Source organism: Diuraphis noxia, unplaced genomic scaffold (assembly GCF_037042655.1).
Source record: "Diuraphis noxia isolate RWA-SAM2 unplaced genomic scaffold, SU_Dnox_SAM2 contig0002, whole genome shotgun sequence".
Lineage (NCBI taxonomy): Eukaryota > Metazoa > Arthropoda > Insecta > Hemiptera > Aphididae > Diuraphis > Diuraphis noxia.
Genome location: NW_028301712.1, coordinates 24,629,110 through 24,653,232, shown reverse-complemented (window position 1 = coordinate 24,653,232; position 24,123 = coordinate 24,629,110). Strand labels below are relative to the sequence as shown.

General features: G+C 28.1%; 2 protein-coding genes across 2 annotated transcripts; one reads left to right on the top strand and one right to left on the bottom strand.

Moving 5' to 3' along the window:
* The first annotated feature begins 384 nt into the window (after positions 1-384).
* On the top strand, positions 385-16,685 carry brm (ATP-dependent helicase brm). The gene is made up of 18 exons (XM_089221228.1): positions 385-526; positions 610-933; positions 5,687-5,845; positions 5,936-7,368; positions 7,432-7,579; positions 7,652-7,727; positions 8,974-9,229; positions 9,300-9,381; positions 9,446-9,603; positions 10,910-11,087; positions 11,164-11,406; positions 11,478-11,833; positions 11,907-12,237; positions 12,327-12,557; positions 12,624-12,812; positions 12,877-13,329; positions 13,439-13,622; positions 16,352-16,685. Exons 2-18 carry the CDS (start codon positions 622-624, stop codon positions 16,510-16,512), a joined length of 4,950 nt encoding a protein of 1,649 aa, XP_089077354.1. The 5' UTR covers positions 385-526; positions 610-621; the 3' UTR covers positions 16,513-16,685.
* On the bottom strand, positions 2,218-4,939 carry LOC107163215 (inositol monophosphatase 1-like). Its single transcript, XM_089221229.1, has 6 exons — positions 4,772-4,939; positions 4,568-4,701; positions 4,251-4,501; positions 3,473-3,536; positions 2,420-2,571; positions 2,218-2,352 (listed from the first exon to the last, which is right to left on the bottom strand). The coding sequence occupies exons 1-6, from the start codon at positions 4,829-4,831 to the stop codon at positions 2,255-2,257; spliced, it is 759 nt and encodes a 252-aa protein (XP_089077355.1). The 5' UTR covers positions 4,832-4,939; the 3' UTR covers positions 2,218-2,254.
* Positions 16,686-24,123: the final 7,438 nt, after the last annotated feature.

Genomic DNA, 24,123 nt, shown 5'->3' with positions numbered 1-24,123 from the left:
AGGACCATCTCTGGCACCGTTACTGTACACTCGATAGCAGGCTCAATTACCCAATTGTATTAAAATTATAATAACTCACTCACTTATTTACTAAAAACGTTATTATTTTTAAGACCTCAGCTGCTAAAAATAACAACAATAATAGTATATTATTTTAATAGGATAGGTACTTTTAAATTTGTAGCGCCTATTCAAATGTTAGATAGGCAAATTTACAGTCGCCTAGCTATTTTCCATTGCGTCTTGGAAAGATTAGCTTAAAAACATTAAATCGATAGTTGTATACCAGTGTTGTCGGTGTGCCGACAATAAAAGTAGTTTTAAGTAGCTGAACAAAAAACACTGAACTTGTGTTTTGTTTATCGTGTCACTCGGTTCGTTTGCGGTATACATTATAGGTACAGTGGTTTTCACGATTGACTTTTTTTTTATCTTCAAACAATTTTTGTTTTCGATTGATTTTATTAATTGTTAGGTTTCGACGGTCAATTCTATTATTTCCATCTGCGTTCTTTAGAGGCTTAGGGTAAATTCATTACTGTTAATTATATTTTCACGCTGCAGTTGGTTGCGTGTCCGATCAAGTACTTAAATATTCAGTGTTTTCAGGTGCTTTCGGAAATGGCCAGCCCCTCGCCAAGTTCGATGGGACCTCCGGGGCCTAACCATCAACCGCCGCCTCCGACACAACCACAACAACCACAACAACAACAACAGCAGCAACAACAACAACATCAACAACAACAGCACCAACAGCAGCAGCAACAACAACAACAACACCAACAACAACAGCCGCCTCAAGTTCAACAGCAACAGCCACCTACCGTTCCTCAGCCACTGCCTCCACAAAATTATTCTCCAGGCCAGTCGGGTGCGCCGGCATCTCCTAACATGCAGCAAGGCACACAAACATTTCCACCTCCAGGCATTCAAGTAGATACAAATTTCAATTACTCAGTACATGACCTCATTGAAAATAATAAATAATTTGTTTTACCTAAAACGTTTCCGTTAAAACCAATTGCCTAAAAGTATTTGAGAAATATTTCAAAGGCATTTAAATTATCTCTGTTTTTTTTCTCAAAATTGTTGAATACAAATTCAGTAGGTAGATAGTCAGTCTTATTTAAGTCATACCATTTAGGTTTTAGATCAAATTTAATTTTTTTTGTACCTGATTAATTCAATATATTAGGTATTATAACAACACGAAAGAAATAAAAAAAATATATTTTTATTTAACTCCATAATAACACATAGGGATCAAAGTAAAAGAGTAAATAAAACATGAATCAAAATTTACATTGATAACAAAATATGCTAGTGAAATATGTTCTTATACAGTCAAGCAACAGACAACACTGTTAAGAACCAGATAATGAACTTTAAATTGTACCCAATGTTAAAAATGTTTGTATGTAGACATGTAGTGATACTTCTCAATCTTTCTACTTGCATTACAAATTATAATACTAAAAATTCAAAATATTTCATTCTATAGATTGTAAGTGAGACAATTTAACCCGGGTTATCCCAACTGTAAGGTACCTAATACAATATTTAAAATACATTTAATTATGTGTGATATATTTTAATGCTGTATACTTACAGTTAACTTAAAAGCATTTTATCTAAAATGATTTGCTCTGTCCCACGAGAAAACAGGCCAGGTTTGCACAATGTAGAATAAACTATGCTGGCCGACTAGGCTGTCAAATCTCCATGCATGTTTATATAGGCTACTGGTAAAATCTACCTACACCGTTATGACCAGTCAATTAGTAAAGATTTTGGTGAAGGACAGAATCAACTAATCTTCGCACGGGGCACAGTATATTCTCTCGTGGGACAGAGTTTAGGAGTTAACAAATGATAATCAATATACAAATCTTTAAAAATCCTTTAAAACTTGGATAGCTTTTAGTATTGGTTAATTATACTAATAGATAAATTACATATTTAGTTAATGCCTTTAGCAGATAGTAATATGATATTTCTATCAATATTATAGATGTAATGGCGATTACAACATCCCTTAATTATGTACAGCAAGTAATTTATAGTGATTCCTATAAATATTTTCTTTACATTTGACAATATACCTTAATCTTTACACTATATTTTGAAATATGACTAAAATTTTAATCCTAACTCATATAGTTAGCTATAGCTCTTAAGATTACCTTTAAAATGACAAGTTTGATGTAACAAATCAAATAATTACAAATAATATATATTTTATCACCACAAATCATTAAAATTTTTCATTTATTAATTTGAAAAAATTTTCAGCTAGCTTTTCTGTACATGTAGCTGTAATATTGGCATTCATAATGTCTTTGTATTGACCTCCTAAGAAAAATATTTTAGATGTATATTATTATAAACTAAACAATTGTATTTTTACTAGAGTTTTTACCTTCTAAATTAAGTACAATGCCTCCAGCTTCTCTGATAATTAGAATTCCTGCTGCTACATCCCAACATTTCAATCCTTTCATACTACATATATCTACTGCTCCCATTGCCAAATAGCATAAACTCATTGCTGCTGATCCTAAAGATCTCAGTCTATAAAGTGTAATGTGTTTAATGTTAATACAATATTGCAAAATCTTAATATTTCAAATTTAAAAAGAAATTTGAATTATTTGAGTACTAGTAAAACAATTGAATATAATTTAAACAATATTTTTCAATGAAAAATTTTAAATAATGATATTAAAAACTGTAGAAATAAAACAAAATTTTGTTAATTTAAATAGATTAGTTACTAAATAAGTTCAGTTAATTGGCATAGCCAGGATTATTTTTTTTTTTTGTGCGGAAGCCGATAATGTTTTAACACATAGCAGGTTTAACTAGGATTTTCCATAAGTTAAGAGGACGTGATACCTGCATGTGTTGTCTCTGTCTTACAAGTGCATTATATAGTAAATTTTACGTTCAGCAGAACACATGTAGCTCCGTTTGCTTAAAAATTAGAGTGAATTGACCTCTCATAAAATTTAAAGGAATGATTGTTATCTAGTCAACCTCGTATGCTTTTTATTATATTTAAATTTTAAAGGAAGTTATGAGTATTTTAAGATGCACAAAAAATGTACAATTTTAAAATACTCATAACTCGTTTTAAATTTGATATAAAATAAAAAGCATATGAGGTTGTCTAGATAATAATCTTACCTTTAAATTTTATGAGAGGTCAGTTCACTCTAATTTTTAAGTTAACGGTGCTACACGTGTTCTGCTGAGCGAAAAATGTACCATGTTACGCATTTGTAAGACGGAGACAACACATGCGGGTATCACGTCCTCTTAAGCATACTATTGTTGAGGTTTTGATTCCCGTACGAATGTTTAAATTTGTATTTACAGTAACTTACCAACCATAGAAATATTTAATACACCTCGTGCTTTGCCAATAAGCTTACTATAAAATATTAATCTATAATTTAAAATGTATATTTACCCACGAAAATTCCTCACACTAATTTTATAATTTATATCATGCCCAAACATGGCATTTTGAAGATCTGTAAACAAAATAGATAAACTCTTTTAGACTCTGGATAAGCGTAAGCCAATAAATTGTATAATATCAATGTTTTTAATTCACAAATCTCCAGATGTTTTTGAAATTAACTAATATTATAAAAATATATGTTGGTGAATAAAAAAGTATAAATTTAACTAACAATTTTCATGTAGCGCATTGTTTGATTTTAGAAAACAACATATTTTGCAAATTCATACTCAGCAGTTTTTAATTGGTTTTGTTTTTTTAAATATTAGAATTGACATAGTGTTACCTTTAAAGGTAATTACATGATCTGTTTCTCTTTGAGGTTTATAAATTATGATTTTAAAGCAAGTTATGTCTATGTGAAATATTACATTTCAAAAATGTTATTAATTTTTAATTGTAATATAAAAAAAAAACTTTCATATAACCTCTAAAATTTATAGTAGGTCAATTCAGATAAATATTTCAACTAACAATGTTAAATGTAAAATATTGACTGTACATTGCCACTTGTAAGATAGAGATAACTATGTATGTGCATCATCTATCTATTAATCATTTCATCATTTGAATGTCAATGTTATGCAATTCAATATTTCAAATGCAACAAAAAGTATTTAAAAAAATATTTGTTTCTTTTACTCCATCTTTAAAAACAAGCTTTTGGTAGGTGAATTTATGCTTAAGATTTAAATTAAAAAAATGTCTGTTCTATTTTAATTACCTTCAGTACTTGATACTTGTATTTTTTCATTATTCAAATATGCACCTTTTCCTTTTTGAGCAGTAAATAATTGATTTATTATCGGATTATAGACTATTCCGATTATTATATCATTTTCTACTACCAATGCTAATGAAATACAACAAAATGGAAAACCTTGTATAAAATTAGTTGTTCCATCAATTGGATCAAGTATCCATGTAGGCTCTTCTGTTAAAATATTATTTGCTGCAGTTTCTTCCGCGATAAATCTATACAACATTTTTTTTATAATGAATGATTATAAATAATATTCATAATGAATAAATGTTTAATACTTATGATTTGGGTATAGTTGTAATATGTTGTCAATTATTGTCTTTTCAATAAGTTTGTCGTATTGCGTTACAAAGTCCTTATCATGTTTTTTAGTTGATATTTCTTTTGAGCTTCTATAACCTTTTAACAACAACTAAAAAAATATGTTAAGTGATAAAATATACTTACTTTTTGAAACATTAAAAAATAAATCTGAAACATACTTCACCAGCCTCCAAAACAATTTTAAGTGCATGACTATAATATTGATGCATATCAGCCATAGTTTTAAATTGTTCGTTGAAATTTAATAATTTATTTTATGTGTCACATAAATGATTTGAAAATCAAAAAAAAGAAAAGTATTTAAACTTTCACTTAGTAAGTGTAATAAATAATCATTTCTTATCTTTAAAAATGATGTATGATGTAACACATTCTAAGATTTATGTAGTGTGACCAAAATAATAAATTGAAAATATTAGTAAATAAAATATCGATAGTAGGTCTGTACTATGCTGTTAGTATTTTATTATTATTTTTATATTTAATCTTTAAATTCAACAATGTGAGTGACAACTCATATGCATTATTTAAATTACATATACACAATATAGTTTACATTAGAATTTATATGTTTTTGTTCTCATTACCACCAATGAAATCAATAGTTTATTTTTAAAGAAGTACATTATTTATAGGTACCTAAATAGTTAAATATGTTTTTCTTAATTTTAGAAAAAACATTTAATTAAAGATACTAAAGTTTAATTTTATAATTAAATATAATTTTTTTACTAAGTATTACTTAGTAAAATATTTATGAACAAATTTAAGTTGGCTGCAAAATGTTCATACTACAGCATTCACTATTCATTTTTATATACTTGAATTGTAATCGTAAACAGGTCGTTCAATTTTACATTTTAACACAAAATCTGGTTTCATCTTTCTATATAAAATTTGTTTACTGAGATTCAATCTCAAATCATTTTTAAATGAGACAAGTGACTAGGTACCTATTCATCATTATTTATAAATTGCATGTTTTTTTTTTATGTTTGGTTTATCTATGTATTTAATGAGTATAACAAGTCAGTAAATATTTCATAATTTTGTATTAAATAATTTGTTTATAGTCTAGTGGACCTCCTCAAGAAAATTTAAATGCATTGCAAAGGGCAATAGATTCAATGGAAGAAAAAGGATTGCAAGAAGATCCCAGGTACTCTCAATTATTGGCCCTAAGAGCGAGACAAGGCAATATGGACCCAAATCAAAGACCTCCTTCAATACAAGTAAGTTGATCAATATTAATTTCCACTTTTTAATTACTTCCATTTTAAAATGTATATTAATAATTCAATTGAAAATATAATTTACTTTAGGGAAATTATCCTCCTCAACATCCAGATAAACCACCTTCGCCTCAACAGAATTCCTCAAATCCTAATGGACCAAATGGACCGGTAGCCCAAAATAATTTAACTCCTGCCCAAATGCAACAGCTAAGAGTACAGATAATGGCATACAGATTATTGGCTCGACAACAACCTTTAACCCAACAATTAGCTATGGCTGTCCAAGGAAAAAATTCACCTCAAGGATATCCACCAGTACCTTCAGCACACCATCGGCAACTAGAACCTGGAGAAATTGTAGAAAACAGTATGCCGATGCCATCAGGAGGTTCTATGAGATTACCAATGCCAATGCAAAATTCCCCCAGACAAGCCAATCCTCCTGGTCCTATTCCACAATCTCCTGTTCGCATGCCTCAGCCTGGTTCAGCCCCACAAACACAAATTCAACCACCCCCAAATGCCCAACAACACCCGCAAGGTCCACCACCAAACCAACCTCCGCCTGTTTCAATGAATGGACCTCAACCACCTCCTAGTATGGCTCCAGGAATACCTCAAACTCCACAGCAAATTAATACCCCACAACCTGTTGGTCAACCACCTATAGGAGGAGTCCCTCAGTCTATGATGGGTGGTCCACAACAAATGTCTAGTATACCACCACATATGCCCAATATGCCCACAACAAATGGACCATCACCACAATCACTACCTCAACAACAACAGCAGCAGCAACCACAACCTCAACCTCAACCTCAATCACAACAACAACAACAACAGCAGCAACAACAACAACAACAACAACAACAACAACACCACCAACAACAACAACAACAGTCCTCTCAACAACAGCAACAAGCACAGGGTCCTCCTCCTCCAGTTAAACAAAATAGAACTACATCGTGCCCTAAACCTGTTGGTTTGGATCCTTTAATAATATTACAAGAACGTGAAAACCGTTTGGCTGCACGTATTGCTCATCGTGTACAACAGTTGAGTAATTTGCCAACAACAATGAGTGATGATCTACGAATCAAAGTAGAAATTGAACTTAGAGCTTTAAGAGTATTAAATTTCCAAAGACAATTAAGAGCTGAAGTTGTTGCTTGTACTCGTCGTGATACAACCTTAGAAACTGCTGTTAATGTAAAAGCATATAAAAGAACAAAACGACAAGGTCTTAGAGAAGCTAGAGCAACAGAGAAATTAGAAAAACAACAGAAATTGGAAGCTGAAAGAAAGAAACGTCAAAAACATCAAGAATATCTAAGCACTATATTGCAACATTGCAAAGATCTTAAAGAGTATCATAGAAATAATATTGCAAAAATTGGGCGTCTCAATAAAGCTGTTCTTAATTATCATGCCAATGCGGAGCGGGAACAAAAGAAAGAACAAGAAAGAATTGAGAAAGAGCGTATGAGAAGATTGATGGCTGAAGATGAAGAAGGCTATAGGTAAAACTTCATTTATTTTTGTTTCATAAAAAGTTTTAGAACTATAACTTTTTTTTTTCTTAGAAAATTAATTGATCAAAAGAAAGATAAACGTTTGGCTTTCCTTCTCTCACAAACTGATGAGTATATTGGAAATCTTACTGAGATGGTCAAAGAACATAAATTAGAACAGAAGCGTAAGCAACAAGAAGAACAAAAAAAAAAGAAGAAGGTGAGTTTTTAATTGATACCTTCATAAATCTCTAATAATCATGTCAACTAATTCTTATTTTACTATTAATAGAGTGACGGGCCTGAAGATCATGATGAAAGTTCTCAACAATCAGACATGCACGTTGCAGTTTATGAACCTACTACAGGTAAAACATATTTATATTATTATTATTGTTTATTTCTTCAAGAATAGGTTTGAGTGGGAGCATAAATATATATATTATAATATATAGAGTGTGTTCCTTGAGGATTTACCGATTGCGATATCTCCTGAAATAATGGAGCTATTCAGGTTTTGTAATACGACTCGCAGGGATTAGAACTACAATTATTTCATATTTTAGTTTATTTTAATGTTTTTGTTAAAAGTTAAAAAAAAAATTTTTTTTATTTAATTATTTCCAAAAAAATTGACTAGCTATTTTGTAAAGTTAATTTTTTGAAAATACTGAAGTTTCAAAATTTTATTTTCATTAATTTACTGATTTTTAATGTTTTTTTTTAGTTTCAAAAAATTTTCAAATTATTTAACATTGTAGTGTTATCAAAGATATGGCACGCCACACCATCCAAACATTTTCAGTGTGCCTATATTATATAATATATTACATAGTTATAATCATATATTTTATTTCTTCAAAACTAGAAAAAATATTAAAAATCGGGAAATTAATGAAAATAAAATTTTGAAACTTCAATATTTTCAGAAAATTAAACTACAAAATGGCTATAATTTCTTTGGAAATAATTAAATAAAAAAATTTTATTTTTAATATTTTTACCAAAACATTAAAATAAATTAAAATATGAAACAATTGTAGATTTTATCCTGGTGAGTCTTATTACAAAACCAGAATTTTGATATCTCCATTATTTCGTGAGATATCGCAATGGGTAAATTCTCGTGAGACACTTTATATATTATTTTATGTATGTTACCTTCAATGATGTTTATTAGATTATAAAATAAATGCCTAGGGATTAACTGACAACATAGGTGATTTTGTAAAAATCATATACTTTGCTAATACCTTTACTACTTTGCTTAGGAAATTGCTTTAATGTCTACTATTGATAGATTGATAGATGTTGATTGTTTTGTATAGCCAAACACTTAAATTAGTTAGAAATTAAATAATACGTGATAACTATTGTCATTACCTAGAAAATATTTCTAAATTCACCATTGCCTGAAAGTTGTGAATCTTAATGTTATTTCTTAGTCAATATTGTATACTGTCCTATTTGATAGGATATATCGTTATTGACTACTCATTAATGTTAATTCCTTAAATTATTGTCTTTTTTTATAATATATATATATATATGGTATATAATTTTTTTATGTATTTTTTACATTACTTAATGTTGAAACTTGAATTTGTATCACAGGAAGAATGTTTAAAGGGGAAGAAGCTCCACTTGCATCACAATTGAACAATTGGTTAGATGCTCATCCTGGTTGGGAAGTAATGGAAGAATCTGAAGATGATGATGATGATGAGCAAGAAGATGATGAATCAAGCAATCAAAAAATTAAAAAGAATAGCTTTGAAAAAGAAACTGTTGAAGAAAAAGAACCAATGAAAAAAACCAAAATGGAAGATGATGAATATAAAAATGCTTCAGAAGAACATACTTATTATAGGTTTGGAACTTATGAAAGAAAAAATTAATGAATAGGTATACTAATTACGTTATTCATATCATTTTTTCAGTATTGCTCATACTATTCATGAAAGTGTTACTGAACAAGCTTCCATTTTAGTAAATGGTAACCTGAAAGAATATCAAATAAAGGTAATGGTTTTAGTTATCAATTTATAAATATTTTTGTGTTAACTTCAACTTTGTTTATTTTTAGGGTCTTGAATGGTTAGTATCATTATTTAACAATAATTTAAATGGAATACTTGCTGATGAGATGGGTTTAGGAAAAACCATTCAAACAATAGGTCTTATTACTCATCTTATGGAAAAAAAGAAAGTAAATGGACCTTTTTTGATTATTGTGCCACTGTCGTAAGTATTTATAAATTTAATAAACTATAAGTTAAAATTAAATGAATAAATAAATTGTATTATGCAAATAGTATTTGTGAGTTAATCACATGATAAAATATCCAAGTCTATTGTCTTGAACAACAGAATTAAAAAAAAAAAAAAATACTTAATGATTTAATTAATATATTTAGTTAGTTAGATTTTAAAATGTTAATAATTAAAATATATAAATATATAATTTAATATTTATCGTTAAATGTATATATGACAGTGATAATATGATATATTTAACCAACTTAAAATATACATAATTTTCAATTTAAAGTAGTAACTATTGTCATGCTTGCTCTATTTAAAAAAAAAATCTACTCTAAATACTCACTAAATTTTAATTTTAATAAATATTTCTATCAGTTTTGATATATTTATCTATTTATGTATAATATGAATATTGCTAATAAAGTAATAGTATTATTCTAAGTATTTTCACAGTATGTTGTTTAACATGTTCTGTGGTCAGATTATTTATTTAAAATACTTTTTATGGTTAAAATAAAATTGATTTAATTATTAGTATTTTTCTTGATGATTCAGATTATATTTACTGTATATTTTTCTATATTATTTAATGACATATTTTTTAAACTTTTCGTTAAAATTATAGTGTATAGAATATGCAGATATTTTCAATATTTGATATATAGGATGGGGTACTGACCAATTGTTTCAAATAACCATGTACAAAGTACTTAAATTAAAATGTGTCATTAATACTTATTTATCATTCTTGAATAAAATATTAGAATGTATATTAAAATATCATCATAATTTTATTGAAATATTTGAAGAATTTACTTACAAACTTAAACTCCATTTTACTCATGCTGCAATAGTTTGCAGATTTTTGTTTACTAGTTCCAATACTGTGCTTGTTAGTTTTGATATCAGAGTGAATTTACCTATTATTAAACTTTTAGTTGAAAACATTATCTGTGCTTAAGCGTTAATTTTTATTTAAAATTTTCATTTTCAAGTGAGTTATAAGCATTTTTAATTTTTGATATTTCACATATCTATATCTTGCTTGAAAATTACAAATATCAAAAAATCACCAACCCTTTAGAACATATAATGTTTTTCAAATAAAATTTAACTAGTGGTCAATTCTACTCCAATATCAAAACTAACAGCACATTATTGAAACCAGTGTACAAAAATTTACTGTCATGTGTGTGTAAGTTGGTGACTGCAAATGCATGAGTAGCATACTCTTAGGTGCCTTATTAATTGAGATATAAATAATGTATTTTTTTTTAAATTTTAGTACAATGTCAAATTGGGTGTTGGAATTTGAAAAATGGTCTCCATCAGTTTTTGTTGTGGCTTATAAAGGCTCACCAATAATGCGTCGAAATTTACAGACACAAATGCGATCTAATAAATTTAATGTCTTATTAACTACATATGAATATGTTATAAAAGATAAATCAGTTCTTGCTAAAGTATGTAATATTTATTTCACAGTGATTTTATTTTAAATTTTAAATACTATTTTGTCATTGGTATATATATTTTTAGCTTCATTGGAAATACATGATTATAGACGAAGGTCATCGTATGAAAAATCATCACTGTAAATTGACACAAGTCTTAAACACTCATTATAATGCTCCACACCGACTACTGTTGACTGGTACACCACTGCAAAATAAACTCCCTGAACTTTGGGCTCTTCTTAACTTTTTGTTGCCATCAATATTTAAGTCATGTTCAACATTTGAACAATGGTTTAATGCACCATTTGCAACTACTGGAGAAAAGGTATTTACCATAAATTAAAGAATATAAAGAAAAAAGTTATAACTTTTTGTTGTTATTTTGTATATTTATAGGTTGAATTAAATGAGGAAGAAACTATTTTGATTATTCGCCGTCTTCATAAAGTATTACGTCCATTCTTATTAAGGCGTTTGAAAAAAGAAGTTGAGTCCCAATTACCTGATAAAGTAGAATACATTGTTAAATGTGATATGTCTGGCTTGCAACGAGTTTTATACAAACATATGCAAAGTAAAGGTGTATTACTAACTGATGGTGCTGAAAAAGGCAAACAAGGTAAAGGTGGTGCTAAAGCTCTCATGAACACCATTGTTCAATTGCGTAAGCTGTGCAATCATCCATTTATGTTTCAAAGTATTGAAGAAAAATATTGTGAACATGTTGGTACTGCTGGAAATGTTGTTCAAGGGTAATTTTTATTATGAATCAGAACATTGTTAATAATAATTTGCTAAAAACATTATTTTTTCATGTACTCATAGGCCAGATTTATACAGAGTGTCAGGAAAATTTGAGTTACTGGATCGAATTTTACCAAAACTGAAAGCCACTAATCATAGGGTATTATTGTTCTGTCAAATGACCCAACTTATGACCATTATGGAAGATTATTTAGGATGGCGAGGTTTTGCATACTTGCGCTTGGATGGTACTACTAAAGCTGAGGATAGAGGAGATCTTTTGAAGAAGTTTAATAGTGCAGGCAGTGAATATTTTCTATTTTTATTAAGTACAAGAGCAGGTGGTCTTGGATTAAATTTACAAGCAGCCGATACTGTTATTATATTTGATTCGGATTGGAACCCACATCAAGTAATAATTATTTAATAAACCACTCGTAACTATGTTTTGTAACTTTTAACTATTTTATATTTTTTTAACTTAATATTTTCTATTCATAGGATTTGCAAGCTCAAGATCGTGCTCATCGTATTGGTCAACAAAATGAAGTACGGGTTCTTCGTTTAATGACTGTAAATTCTGTTGAAGAGCGTATATTAGCTGCTGCTAGATACAAGTTAAACATGGATGAAAAAGTAATCCAGGCTGGTATGTTCGATCAAAAATCAACAGGATCAGAGCGTCAACAATTCTTACAATCTATTCTACATCAAGATGATGGAGATGATGAAGTAAATTTTTATTAATAGCTCAAGTATGCCCAGATGATTTTTATATTATACCTTTTATATTTTTAGGAGGAAAATGAAGTACCTGATGATGAAGTTGTGAACCAGATGATAGCTCGGTCGGTAGATGAATTTGAAGCATTCCAAAAAATGGATCTTGAGCGTAGAAGAGAAGAAGCTAAATTTGGCCCAAATAGAAAGTCAAGGTTAATTGAAATATCAGAATTACCAGAATGGCTTGTTAAGGATGAAGACGAGGTACTATTTTTATTTTTATTTAAATCATATAAATAATGATTTATAAACAAAATTTATTTTTAAGGTGGAAAGATGGACTTATGAAGAAGATTCGGAAGAGATTATGGGACGTGGTTCTCGTGCTCGTAAAGAAGTAGATTACACTGATAGTTTGACTGAAAAAGAATGGTTGAAGGCAATAGATGAAAATGTTGATGACTTTGAAGATGACGAAGAAGAAGAAATTAAATCAAACCGTAAAGGAAACCGTGGTAAGAAAAGGGGTAAAAGAAATGCAGATGACGATGACGATCCACCAATTAGACGACGTAAAACAATTGGACCTGAAGAATTAAAACTTCGAAAAAAAATGAAAACTATCATGAACATAGTAGTAAAATATACAGATTCGGATTCCAGAATACTTAGTGAGCCATTTATGAAATTACCATCTAGACATAAATTACCAGACTATTATGAAGTAATAAAAAAACCGATGGATATTAAAAAAATAATGGCAAAAATTGATGATGGAAAGGTATTGTGTTTTTATTTGAATAAACAGTTTTAAAAAAATATTGTAGTTAAGAGTATAATAATCATAAACCATCTATATACTATATGTTGTTTTATTTATTACATTTTAGTATGCAGATTTAAATGAACTTGAAGCTGACTTTGTACAGTTATGTAAGAACGCACAGATATATAATGAAGAAGCTTCACTTATTCATGAAGATTCCATAGTTTTACAATCGGTTTTCACAAATTCTCGTCAACGATTAGAATCAACCGATATTCCAGAATCAGGACCAGAAGAAGGAACAAAAAGTAATATTACTTAGTACTTACAACTTCAAATCCTAATAATAAAATTGAGCAACATTAGTATTTTGTATTGTATCATTATTTATTATTATGGGTTATGTCATAACATAGTAAATATATGTATCTAGGTCTTACTACAGTTTATTTATAATTATTGCTTGAACAACTTTATTGATTTTCAAATTTGTATAGGAGATTATAAAATGGGCTCGAGTGAAGTTTTTTCTTATATTTATTTCAAAATTAATTTTAAGTACTAAAAACTTCATTTTTTTAAATTAATATTTTTTGTTTTTATAAAAGTTTATGAAAAAAAACTTTATTGAGGCACATTTGATGTACAAATTTTATAATATTTAAATTTGCTCTTATATTGACTATAAACAAACAGAAGTAATCCTTTTTCTTACTAACGTTAAAGAGGATTTATATTTGCTTTGTTGTGTGTATGTGTTACTAAAATGTCCACTTGTAAGTGTAACTTTACCATTTGTTTTTTTCCTCTGACTCGCGCTCAACAGCAAATTTACATTTAACAAAACCAACCTCATATTGTAACTTTTAATAGTAAAGTAAATTTACCTATTATCAAACTTTCAAGTTTCTTTACTTATGTTTCTTTTTTGATTACTTTACAATATTTTAGTTTTTATACAATTTATAAACATATTTAATTTGTAATAACTTACCTGCTCTACCTTAGATAAAAACTAAAATATTATAAAATATTAAATAGTCAATGTTGCTACACAGGTAATTTTTTTACCTTAGAGTTTGATAATAGGTTAGTTCACACTAATAACATTGCTTTTCTAATGCACTAGATAAGCCATTCAATGTGAGTTTTCAATACTACAATTATTCTGTCAGCTGCTAGGTTGCTAGGTTTGCTGTATCAGTAAACATTGCACTCAATGAAAATGGATGCAGCAAACCTAGCAACTGACAACATAATTTTAGTCACTATGCGATGGCTTATCTGTATGTTATAAAATCAATGTTAATACTAAATGTGACAACATAGGGTTTGTTCTGCTGAATGGGCAATTATAAAGAACAGGTTAGACATCGGTAATATGATTTATACACAACCGCTCGGTCACAACGCGTTACAGTTCACATAGTTGTAATAATATCCACTAGATTGGTACTGCTAGTTAAACAGGCTATTTCATAAGTCTGTAAGCTTAGAGTTATCTGTATCATGGTTATAAAGTTCTTCATTTGGTTCCCACTGAGACGGCCATTTCCTCTCTACAGCCAGAATATCAGCTAGGTGTAATATTTTCTCAAATATTTAAAAATCCAACTGTAGTTTTATGTCCAAGTAGTTGGAGTATAAAATAATTAATGAAAAAAATTCATTTATAGCTTTTTATTTTGCAATATCATGCATTGATATTGATGGGACATTTGAATTGTTACTTGAAAAACAGATTAGCTTTGGTAAAGATATGGCGGTAATGTGAAAATGTATAACATAATATTTGTTATAGAAAAAATTGGTATAGAAATTCCCTGTTTACCATTAGTTCAAAATATACTAGTATTTTACAACAGCTTAATAATATTCATGTGTGTATTGTGGGCCTATTAGAAAACCAATATCTCGATATTCATCACAGTACGGCACATGCAGGACTGATTGGACATTGACGACATAAACAGTGTCCATATATAACATTAAATTATAAGATACTACAAACACAAAGCTGTTTGCATTGCTTTAATATAAGTGGTGTAATGTGTATGAAAAGAAAACGTTAAGGTAAAAAAAGTATTTTGCTTTTGTCACTATCTAAAAAGGAGCAACTTAACACTGTTAGAAAAGATGAGCATAGAATTAAAAAAAAAATGTATTAAGGGCCAAATTTAGAGTGAAATAAGTGCTGCAAAAGATGAATTAAGTAAAATACCATGCAATTTTATAAAATATATAACTAATAAACATTAGTAATAGCTGCAAATTTACAAATCCCAAAAATCGACACTCCTCTGAAGACTGGTTTATTATACCCTGAATATTAAGTTGTTTAATTTCAACATAAATATTTATAATATAATATTATGTTTATTTTGATTCATTAAAATTTTAAAGAGAGGTATATGGTATACCTATGATATGTATAACTTAAGAAAAGTAAATATTTGAGATATTCGGGTGTCTGAGCACGATTGCAACCTAGACCCAGTCATACAAAGAAAAGAATACTTTTATTTTATATTTGGAATACCTATTCGAAGAAATTTTTCATAAGGTAATTAAAATGGTATTCGAATAAAAAAAAAGTATTTGAATATATATTAAATTTATTCGAATACATACTTTATATTTTTACAAGACATTGCAAGCGTAAAATCTAAAAACGTTTTATTCTGTTGGGCATTGGCCATTGGGATTATCACTATCACAGAATAATAAAAATCTAGCATGTCTGACTAGCAGCGCTCAGCGGTTTTATAAACTACGCGGAACGTAACTAGTTCTGACCGCTGATACAGCGGGCGATGCTTAACCTATTCTTTATAATCGTGGCTGAATGTAAACTTGATATGTAGCATTGTAGCGTAGCGTGTTGGTCAGTGAGAGATAACATTAAGTGTGTTAACATCCCCTTAACTATCATAAATTACTATGTTAACCTATAATATTTTTTACAAAAACTGGTTAACAATAATAATCTATGTAGATTAAAAAATTATGTATTAAAAATTGTTTCTTAATGTTTTAGGTGAAGACGAGGTTTCAGATGCTGATACCACTTCATCTTCTGTTAAATTGAAACTGAAAGTGAAACCTCGTGGTAAAGGGTCTGAAGTTCGGACATCTAACAGACGAAAAAAAAAGAAGCATGTAAGTGACGATGAAGATGATGAAGATTCTAATTCATAAAATTCTAATTAAGATTAAGTGTGTGAATCTTTAAACATCATTAGTGTCTAAATTTAAGTAATATTTTATGACATTATTTTAGGTATATATATTTTTTTTCTAAAATCTTTAAATCTAGAATTAGCTTTTTAAAAATTAAATCTTGGTTTATAATTAAATATACATATGATTTATATTAGTGGTTTTATTTGGGTCATGAACAAATATTTGTAAATAGTCAATACCTTGTTTTTTTTTTTATAAGAAGCTTCATGTTTACATAATATATCGTATCCTATTTTATGGAAATTTAAAATTGGTTTCTATCTGAGTACAGCTAGAATTAATTTAAAATTATTATTCACTTCAGTAGTGTATTGTCAGATTTCTAAGTCTGTAAATTGAATTCTCACTTTTTTTATTATTTCTTTTAGTTCTAAAAAAATGGTTTTAAAAATTAGATTATACTTTATAGTTTGTATGAATAAAACTATTCTAAGCTCGATTTTGTTATAAATTTTTAATATTTATGTACAACTTAAAAAACCGTTAACATACTTAAACCATATGCTCGAAAAAATTAATTTATAATCAATTTTATTGCAATTATGTAGTGAAAATCAAATTATATACTAATATTAATTTGTGTTTTAATTGTGAAAACAATTTTTATTTTCTAAAATACCATCAATTCCAATACCATTGGGTTTTTTTTATTGCTATATTAGATATACATAGATTAAAATATAACTATGTCATGGTAAATACCAAAAAGAATAAAATAATTACATTATTCATAAACATACAGTTTCTTCTACATTTTAGCTGTGAGAAGAAAATTTCAGTTGCACATATTTCATCTAAGAGCTCTTGGAGATTTGCCCTGACACGATAAAACATGATTTCATGGCAAATATGTTCTACTAGTTTATCTAGTGCATTCCATTACCTATAAAAAATTGCAACTTAAATAATTCAGACATTGTTCAATTCATCATTTGATTATTTAGTAATTTGGTGCCAGAAATTAAAACAAAAAATTAAATTTTTTATTTATGGATATCATTGATTATTTGTAGTATAGAAGAAAACTTGAAGCTGGTTATCGTGATAGTAATATAGAAATACAAGGCTCATGGAATGTAGAAATTGCGATACAGTCACTAAAATTGGGAGTGCTGAACTTATACAGCAAGCAGACCAAAAGTGACACGCTTGCTAAATCTTCACAAATCTTGTGATGAGTAAAAAAATAAAAATAAATAATTTATTGTATATATAATGTAAGCCGTAAGGTCGTCATGCGTAAATTACTAAAGCGGAGAACTCTCTGCTTTCAGGCATAGGTAGTATTTTATACTTTGACCAAACAGTGGCTCTCATCATTTCAGATAAATTCAATCTCCTTGTCATCATTCCTTTGAAAGTTAATACTCCACAATTATTTTTATCAAATAAGACAGAAGAATAATAGGTAAATTGTAGGATTGAGATAATACTGTAGTTTGTTTTTCAGTGGAGTACCCAATACTAAAAAAATACACAACTGACATTAAAATAATTGAATGTAAAAAATCGGTGTATCTGAATTGGTTTCCGAGTTGTTACGAAGGGTATATCCGAATTGGTTCCCGGGAAAAAGCATTTCAATTTTCCTTCTCATTTTATACAGACTTAGGTCACTTAGGACTGTCTACATATTATGCAGGTATGTTTAAAAAAATGTGGCTTTTGTCGTGAATGTCATTTAAAAAAAATAAAAAAAAATAATAAGCAATATAATAATAATACATTTTTTTAATTCGTCAATTTTTCTTTAACTAAAAAAAAACGATTAATTCACGACACAATTCTTATCTAAATCATTTTTTGGTACATTTGTACTTATAATGTTGGGAAATATGTTATAATAATGTTATTAGATCGTATTTCGCCTTTTTCCGTTTTCGTAAGTGTTTATCGCTGTGCAATAAAGGTATCTCTATAAACCTATATAGCTGTCCATCTAACTATCTGCCTATATGTACGCCATAGGCGAATCTACAGGGTGTGCCAGGACACACCCTGCGTCTCGTATAAACCTATGTAGGGCCCATAATACTCATTTAGTCATTTCAGTTACAATGGTATTGAGTCTAAACATTAAACAATTTGTATTTTAATTTTAATACATTAAAAATATTACAATAAAATATATTAAAATATATTACAAAAATACTTTATTTCGTATTAAGTATTAACATTTAACACAGAAGTATCAAATATAATATCATGTCACTTATTACTAGATACCAGTTATATTATAATATATTTAATACAATTCTTTGTTATTAATAATAATACAATTAATATGTTATATTAAACATCCAAGAATTTTAAACATAATTCATTAAAAATTTAATTGTTGATTGTAAGTATGTCCGAAAAAAATAGAGTAACATATATTGAACTTTGCGATAGTTGTAGTTTATTAAATTGAATAATTTTGAAACATTACATGTGTATTTTACAGCATGAAAAGTAGCATCTAAACTAGGTAATAAAAATTAATCTTAATAATATTATTTAATATTATTAATGTGAAACATATTTTAAACGTGTGATAACTGAGAGGTATTTTGAACTACAGAGGGCCTTTTTGAGGTAAAGGGCAAAGGCACACCCTGCTATGAATTCCTAGATTCGCCTATGATGTACGCGTATCGTATAATAGTTAAGTAGTACCTATATAAGTTCATATTACGGTTGTACAGTGGTTCATGCAACTAAATAGCATCCGATTCGGATGTGTTCCACTTATCTAGAATATCGGGAACCAATACGGCTGCATCCGAGTTGGGTCTCGGATTTTTATAGGTACTTCACTAGTTCGGTCCTTGATTTTTATAGTTACTACACTAGTTGGGTCCTGAATTATTTTAGCTACAACATTAGTTCTTGAATATTTTTTGGTAAGTACTACACTATACTAACATTTTCCTTTCCGTTTTGACAGACTTAGGACTGTCTATAATCTATTTAGACCACAGGTATGGTTAAAAATGTTTTTTACAGTATTTTTTTTGTTTCTATTCCATTAAAATATAAGTTATTAGAATTTTATAAAAAATAAATCACATGTGTGTTGGTAAAAATATTAAAAATGTTAAAAACCAAGTATAAAAATACATATTACCTATATGTATAATATAAATATAAGAAAAATGTTAAAATAATTATATGATATAAATACAAATAAAATAATATTTTTTGAAAAATCACATGTGTGTTGGTAAAAATTTATACGACATTAATAATTAATTTTAAAAAATCAAATCGATTGATTATTCCTGCAATTTTTTTATTCATATTGTCATCTATAATCTTTGTAAAATTAATGTCGTATAAATTTTTACCAACACACATGTGATTTTTCAAAAAATATTATTTTATTTGTATTTATATCATATAATTATTTTAACATTTTTAATATTTTTACCAACACAAAAGTGATTTATTTTTTATAAAATTCTAATAACTTATATTTTAATGGAAAAGAAACAAAAAAAAATACTGTAAAAAACATTTTTATCCATACCTGTGGTCTAAATAGATTATAGACAGTCCTAAGTCTGTTAAAATGGGAAGGAAAATGTTATTATAGTGTAGTACTTACCAAAAAATATTCAAGAACTAATGTTGTAGCTAAAATAATTCAGGATCCAACTAGTGTAGTAACTATAAAAATCAGGGACCGAACTAGTGTGGTACCTATAAAAATGGGCGGTGGTCGTTTGGGCGAAGGTAATAATTTTTACCAAAAAAATAGTAGTCCGTTTGGGCGACTATCATTTGTACCGTTTGGGCGAGTGAAATTATTTTTACCTGTGCGAGGTAAAAACTGGGTGACAGATACTCTGATGATATTATAGCAATATTGCTAATCGTTATTAATCACTATTATCGAAAATAAGATTACGATTCAGACACGCTGTCCAAATTGTACATAATAACACTGTAGTGTGCTATGTGTAGTGTCTTGAATAATACTTTCACGTACGATTATTTAAAAATTAATTCTAACAATATTAGTCAGTTGTAAATTTTTATATTTTCTTACATTTATAATGGATTTAAAAATTGAACATATTTTAACTACGAAAAGAGGTAAAAAATGTATAGTTATCGAACAGTACAAATACACAGAGTGTATATTATAAGCATTTTCATACCGCTCAAACCGTGGTATTTTTAATTGAATAATTCTCGCCCAAACAGTATATATCTATTCGCCCAAACGGTAGTTTTAGTTGACTAAACCCTCGCCCAAACGGTATATAGTTATTCGCCCAAACAGACTATATTTTGGGTCGATTCGCCCAAACGGTCTACGCCCATAAAAATCCGGGACCCAACTAGTTGGGATTATAATAATAATAATTATAATAATTACCTGCGATTAGCCCCTAGTACTCCGGACTCAACTCGGATGCGCCGACCAATTCGGATGTTTGTTTCGTGGAATGTCGGGAACCAATTCAGATGCAGCCTAAAAAAATATGTAAGTACCTTATATTACTGGCACGTGCATTTTTTTTAAACTTAGATCACAAAATGTTGGCTCGTGACCAGAAAAAGTTTCATTATCCCTGACCTTAGTATATATTTATATATACCTATTATTGACTGTACCTAATTAAAATAAAATAAAGATGGACATGTTATCAGGTAGATAATCGCTTTGCTGTAAAGTAGTAAGTATCGAGTTTACCTCGTCATTGAGTAGGCTACTGCATTAGGTAATGGATGCATATAATTTGAATGAAATAATAAATCATTATTTACTTCATATTATGAAAAACGATTCTAAGCGAAGACATAATAGGTTCTAGCATACACAGGGCCGGATTAAGGTTTTTGCCACCAATAGGCTGAAATAAATTTACCACTTAAATGTCCTAATTTACATTGGTATTGATATTTTACTTCTATAATTAATACGTAAAAAACCCTCCACACGTCCCCATATAAAAAAATTAATATTAATAAAATAAAAACCTAAAATCAATATTTGATGTATAGGTACTTTCATTAATGAATGAAAACTCTTTAAGCATATTAAAAAACAAAAATAAAAGTACAAACAAATAAATAGTTTTCATATTTTTCATTCTATAGATTATCGTCTTAATTTTTTTTCGCCAAGTCTTCAATGATGTCGTCATATGACTCATATGATAACTGATCAATTAATTCATGTTCAAAAGTTAGTATAGCAAGTGCATTTAATCTATACTGTGTCACTGTGACATCGTTGATCGGAGATAATTTTTTATTCTTTTCAAGCAAGAAATAGAACGTTCAGCTGAACAGTTAGTCTTTGCAGTAGATGTATATATTCTAAGTGCTATTTCGATGTTGGGATATATTGAAATTGAGTGTTTTTCTTATAAAATTTGAAGAAGTTTGGGAAAATTTTTTTGATTATCTTCAGCCAATTGTATTATGTGTGCTTTAAATGTAGACATTCATTAATTAATTCATTTAAATCTAAATCATTAAAGTATATTTCATTAAGTTGTGTAGCTCTTTTAACGTTATCATCACGTGATAGACTTTCAAGCTTAACAATAAAAGCAAATGGAAAAAATTTTTTGTTTCGCAGCTCTTCTCTTGTTCATTAAATAAACGATCTAAAATATCTAAAACGGTATAAATTTAAAATTTTTCTCTTCCAGAAATAATTAAATCATTATGTCGAGTTTCATCATAAAAAATTGATTAATTTTTTTATGAGTTTTTAAATCTTTATATTCTTTTGTAACAGATTTTTCAAGTGCTTTTCTTTCAAATTCATCAAAATTTTTACGAGTATTTGTAAGTTGAATTAAAGAATTGTAAAGCTCAACCACGAGACCACAATCTATTTCAACTTTTTATTTTTCGACCATTAAAATTTGCTGCCCTAGGCTTTAGTCTAAACAGCCTAAGCGGTAATATGGTCTTGTGCATAGTGCATACATGTAAAAATAATCAAATTTAATTATTGAAAACTGCTATATATCAAATTTGTCAAAAATTAAAAATCACGCGCTAATAAAAAAAAATTAATGATACTGTCTGGTGAACTTTTTTTTTGATAAAGGTTGAAACGTTTGTTGGAACTCATCTGTTAACATTTCTTATGTAACTGTGAAATAATTTGCAAATTTTCAGGATTTCTATGAATTTTGTCAAAGTTTGAACATTAAATGCATATAAAAAACAATTATGACCATTTATCTTTAATATTTTTGAACTGCTATTAAACCAACTAACGAGGACTCTTACATTAAATTGTCAAGTTTAAAAAAAAAAATACGAAATCCGATAATTTACTTAAGGCTATACATTGATCAAATATACTCAAAACATTTTTAAGATGTTACCATAAATTGAAAATGCTATTATAAATATTTATTGAACATTTTAAGTGTACGGTTATTAGTTTTTGAGATACACCAAAAAAATTAAATCGATCCCGGGAATTTTAAATTTTGACCTGCCGAATACATCAACTAAACTCACTTTTTTATCAGTAAAGATGTTGATCTCACAAGCTGGAGCATTTAAATTAGGTACTTCGAATGTTGATGACAGGAAAAACACACTTTATTAAAAATACAATACATTCATTGTTATTTAAATTTCTATTATTTTCAGGTTTCCTAAATTTTTCTTGCAACTTTTTAAATTTTTTATTCCTTAGAAACCTTATTCGGAAAAATAAAATCATTGAAAAAATAATTAATCAAAAAAGTCCAGCCGTTTTCAAGTGGTTACTGATGAACAGCATTTAATTTTAATTTATAAATATTTTATTATTATTTAACCAAAGGCAACCTTATTTATATAAAAAAATAAAAATAAATTTCATTAGAGTTACCTCTCTATAGAGGTTAAAAAAAGTACTCTCTATACAATAAACACACTCCAAGCCTCAAGAAATGTATTCTTATAATTTTTACTTCCATGGGTCAAGTCGTTCAAAAGTTATATAATTAAATATTAATCAATATTATTCTTTTTATTTTTATTCAAAATTGTATAAAGATTTTAAACTATTTTAAATTTTTGTTTTAGCTGTTATTAAGTTATTAAGTAATACGGAACCAAGTACTTCCCTATGTTGTATTCATTTTTGCCGAAAATATTGCATTTATAACATTGCAGTAATATTTAATCATAATATAATTATATATTTATATGTTATATCCATGGTTCAGTACATCATTACTAACTTTTAACCCAATACTGAGTACTGAATCCTGAGTCAGAACTACTGACTGACTGTAGACTATTGAGAATGGTTTCATGGTAGGTATAGGTAAATAGAGAATAGTGTAAAATAAACAACTAAATGTTTTGGAAAGGCCATTGTGATATTGTATACCTGCATTAAATATAACAATATACCCAAAGGTACGTCATAATATGATATCAAGTGGAATAATGCTCAACTTTGTTTTTGATTCCAGTATTTATAAGGAATCTTTTGTTAAATTGCTAAGCTTTTTACACAATAACGAAAATGTTATCATACATAAATTGAAAATAATAAAATAAAAATAGTTGAAAATTTAAAATATCCATAAATAGCATAAAACGAACCAA

What these genes read in the sequence shown, in the direction of transcription:
- LOC107163215 (XM_089221229.1), bottom strand. Translation starts at nt 4,831, where the DNA reads ATGGCTGATATGCATCAATATTATAGTCATGCACTTAAAATTGTTTTG. An exon ending in TTGTTTTGGAGGCTGGTGAA is followed by an intron (nt 4,702 to 4,771) that starts GTATGTTTCAGA and finishes ATATTTTTTTAG; the next exon opens with TTGTTGTTAAAAGGTTATAG. An exon ending in ACAAGTATCAAGTACTGAAG is followed by an intron (nt 3,537 to 4,250) that starts GTAATTAAAATA and finishes TTTTGTTTACAG; the next exon opens with ATCTTCAAAATGCCATGTTT.
- brm (XM_089221228.1), top strand. Translation starts at nt 622, where the DNA reads ATGGCCAGCCCCTCGCCAAGTTCGATGGGACCTCCGGGGCCTAACCAT. An exon ending in CGGATTGGAACCCACATCAA is followed by an intron (nt 12,238 to 12,326) that starts GTAATAATTATT and finishes TTCTATTCATAG; the next exon opens with GATTTGCAAGCTCAAGATCG. An exon ending in CAAAAATTGATGATGGAAAG is followed by an intron (nt 13,330 to 13,438) that starts GTATTGTGTTTT and finishes ATTACATTTTAG; the next exon opens with TATGCAGATTTAAATGAACT.